At 35.2% G+C, this 4,022-nt stretch overlaps 1 protein-coding gene across 2 annotated transcripts; it reads left to right on the forward strand.

Moving 5' to 3' along the window:
• The first annotated feature begins 2,197 nt into the window (after positions 1–2,197).
• On the forward strand, positions 2,198–3,515 carry LOC114288914 (LOB domain-containing protein 40). 2 transcript variants are annotated; one of them, XM_028232531.2, is made up of 2 exons: positions 2,198–2,600; positions 2,752–3,515. In XM_028232531.2, the coding sequence occupies exons 1-2, from the start codon at positions 2,531–2,533 to the stop codon at positions 3,330–3,332; spliced, it is 651 nt and encodes a 216-aa protein (XP_028088332.2). In that variant the 5' UTR covers positions 2,198–2,530; the 3' UTR covers positions 3,333–3,515. The 2 variants fall into 2 exon arrangements, with proteins under 2 accessions (XP_028088332.2, XP_028088331.2); XM_028232530.2 differs by having other exon boundaries at positions 2,200–2,449.
• The last annotated feature ends 507 nt before the right edge of the window (positions 3,516–4,022 follow it).

The following is a 4,022-nucleotide window of genomic DNA, read 5'->3' on the forward strand; positions in this document are numbered from 1 at the left end:
CCCAGCCCTAGGTCCGCCCTTGCCAGTCGATGTTTAAAACAAGAATACTTCTACCCATAGTAACAATCTTACTAAAGATACAAAAGACTAAATGTGATTGGTTAAAAAAAAAAGAAAAAAAAGAAATCAATGATATTTAAACACCTAATAATGTTTGGCCATGTATATTTTTAATAAGATTGTTAGTAAAAATTTAAGTCAATGTAACATTGCACTTAAAACAATGCCTTTCATCACTTCATAATAGATATCCGTGCAATTTTATTTTATTTTTATAATTATTATTACTTATAATTGAGAGAATCAAAATATATAAACCAATAGATGATGAACTAAAATGATATTTGACAAGTTATGATATAATTAATTATATTCTAAATGAATTTTATATATAAATTTTTTATTTAATAATTAATTTCTTATATAACATGTAAAATTATTTAATACTCTACCAATACCATATAAAATTACCTAAGTCATTCTCTAAATTAACAATTTAACCAAAAATTTTACAAGACCATGCTAATTCATATTTATTAGATAGTTAAGTAAACAAAACCAAACCAAAGTTTTAACTCTCAGAGTCGGTTATATGAATTTTTTTTTCTCTATTCGACTTTATTACCGGCCATTGGTTAGTTAAATTAAGGATATTCATATTTCTATTTACTACACTAGCATACATCAATTTAGGTATGTCCTTTCCCCAAACACTTCCATCTATCATCACTGATTATATCTTTTCATTACTGTCTTTGTTAGTCTCTGTTATCATATGACCAAACTATCTCAATATATTCTCTCTTAACTTATTTTCTATCGGTACTACTCTTCTTTATTCACGAATATACTTATTTTTAATTCTATCTTTTATAATATTACCACACATCCACCATTGTTATTTTTGATTGATCGAAAATATAGCATAAAATAATGAAGATAGGGTTCGTTTAGAAATTGGATTGGCTTTTTGTCTTTTTAATTTTTTGACTATTTTAATCTGAGATTAAAAAGTCTTGTTTTAGAAAGAGTTTTTTGACTTTTCGATTTTTTGTGAAAAAAATAATATAATAATTATGAATTAAATGTAATTTTTATCTTATTAAATTAAAAAATTTATTTTATTTTTTTATAACTAAAATAGATCTCAATCCAACCCAACTCAACTCAATCCAACCCAACTCAACTCAATCCAACCCAACCCCGACCCTTCTTCTCAAGCCATAGATATCTCATAATTTTTTTTTTGGGAACTTACTGATAAGTCCCATGTACTAAGTTCAAAACCCAGTTAATCCCAAAACAAAATACTTGCACCAATTAGTCCAATACATTTTTAATTGTTACCAAAAAAATCCTTTTTTTTTTTTAATTTATAGACACTGTTCACATTTTACTACCGTCGGACTTCCGTCAAACGGTCGCCGGAGACTCGTCGGAATGTTCAACATCGCCGGAGACTCGTCGGAATGTTTAAAACATGTTATGAAACTGTAAAATTTTACAGTTTTCACCGCCTGTAACTAAAACTCAAAAATTACTTGTTCAGAATTCGAAAATTTTCTCATTACAAATCTGTGTGATATCTGTACAAATCTGAGTCATTACAGATCTGTTTCAATGATATTATAGATCTATTTCATCATCAACAACAACAACCATAGATTAACAACTATCCCAAAAAAAATCTGTAAATAGAGAGAGAAAGAGAGAGAAATTGACAAAGATATATACACAAATCTGTTCAATCTAAGCACAGATCTGAGGATGAGCGTCTTCTTGTTCTTGTTCTTCATCGTCTTCTTGTTCTTGTTCTTCATCGTCTTCTTGTTTGACTTTAGGACTGAGATTAGGGTTAGAGGAGGAGGCGTAAAGAGGGAAGTAAAAAACAGAGACAGAGGGGAAAGGACTTTTGGGTGTACTCAAAAAGTTATGAGATTAAATGGTGTCTACATGTTCTACATGGGACCTATGGGTAATTTCCCCTTTTTTTTTTTAACAAAAAATATTGTATGATCCTTCGAGTACAGAAGGGACATGTTTAAGAGAAGTAAAACAAAAAAAGAGAAGTAAAACGAAGTCTCACTTCTCCACTACTCTTTTCACGAAACCACTGCGCTAATTCCTTTCCTCCAACCACACCCACCACCACCCCAATCAACCATTTATATACCCCCATTTTGCCTCTTCCCAATCTACCTCCGAACCATTCCCAAATCCTCTCTCTCTCTCTCTCTCTCTCTCTCTCTGTGTGCAAGTATGAGGACTAGCTGTAATGGGTGCAGGGTCCTCCGAAAAGGCTGCACCGACGACTGCAGCCTCAGACCTTGCCTCCAGTGGATCAATTCCCCCGATTCCCAATCCAACGCCACCCTCTTCCTCGCCAAGTTCTACGGCCGCGCCGGCCTACTCAACCTCCTCAATGCCGGCCCCAACCACCTCCGCCCTTGTACTCCCCCCCACCCCCTCCTCTCTCTCTCAATATATATATATGTATATATAGTGGGTCCAATGGACTCCAATAGATCGAATGCCCAGTTGTAAAAAATATATATATATGTGTGTGTTGTGTATCAATAATAGTAGTAACACAAAATCAGGTACAGAAAATTGTGAAATGGCTAGTGAAATTCACTTCTGAAAGATCATATCAATCAATTTATTTCCTGTTTGATTTCTTAGAATTGTTGTTGTTTTTCTTTAATAAGAGGTTGTGTTGATGGGTTGTTTCTCTCTCTTGCTCAAATACAGCGATATTTCGATCACTCCTATACGAGGCATGTGGGCGGATCATCAACCCCATATCCGGGTCAGTCGGGTTATTGTGCTCCAACAATTGGGACCGTTGTCAAGAAGCCGTTGATGCTGTTCTGAATGGGTCGCCGATCATGAAGCTCAATTTCGACGATGCTGATGCTGCGGCGGCTCAGCCTATCATGCCTCTCAAGGGCTGCGATATACGCCACCTTACCAAGGATTCGGATGATAATATCCGCCACCGGAAGACCCCATTCAAGCGCTCCGGTGGCCGTGGCAAGAGCAGACTCGATGAGTCCACAACTGAGCCGGCTCGGTTCTGTGTTGCTAAGTGGGGTGGTAATCACCCAGAAGAGGAGGTGAATCGGCACCCGAGTCATGACTCGTCCATGTTCTCTGTTGAAACATTGGAGGCTTCGCTATTGGTTAACCGGGCTGTGAAATGCGAGCCTCAGGAGATCGAGGTTGGATTGGACCTTTCTCTGGGCTTCAATCCGGTGTTTCACCCCCAGGTGCCTACTACGGTGGAGGAGCGGAAAGTGATCCAGTTCTTTGATGGTGGTGGTGACGTGTAAGATCGAGAGGCGGATGCGAGACAGAACCCAGTTTTGGCCTTTCAGATGGTTTTTGTAATAATTTCAGTTCAGCTCAGTCCGGTTTTTCTTTTTTCTTTTTATTTCTTTTTGTTGGTATTTAAAAAGTTTTCGTAGGTTATACATATGTAATTATCTATATACAGTATGCTGTTTTGGACTTCATTTGATTTTGATCATCATGCTCCACTTTACACATTTTGTTTTAAATTATAACGAAAGAAACCGTGATATGATGAGGATGGGGTCAAAAATGAAAGAGAAAAGATAGGGATCATGAAAAAACTTTTATGAAATTAGTCATGAAAAATTTATGACCCTTAGATTATCTTGATTAGTGTGTGGTGTTTATTTTAAGTGTAATCCAAGGGTCATAAATATTTCATGATCATTTTCATGAAAGTTTTTTCATGATACCTAGCATTGCTCAAAATGAAATTGGAATCGAACTTTGTTGAGAGAGTGAGTGAGAAGAGAAAGAAAGATTATTTAGTAATTTTGAAATATAGATACGTGATATTTTATAGTATTATGATTGATGGAGAAGATGAATAGGTAAAATATTATATTAAGTGATTGAAAAATATAAAAAATATATTGAATGATAATTAATTAAAAAATATAGACATATCCAAGATCATTCTATAATTTCTCGAAAGGGAGGGTGTGGGT

The sequence above is a fragment of the Camellia sinensis genome, chromosome 5 (assembly GCF_055761805.1).
Source record: "Camellia sinensis isolate YWXY chromosome 5, ASM5576180v1, whole genome shotgun sequence".
In the NCBI taxonomy this organism is placed as follows: Eukaryota; Viridiplantae; Streptophyta; class Magnoliopsida; order Ericales; family Theaceae; genus Camellia; species Camellia sinensis.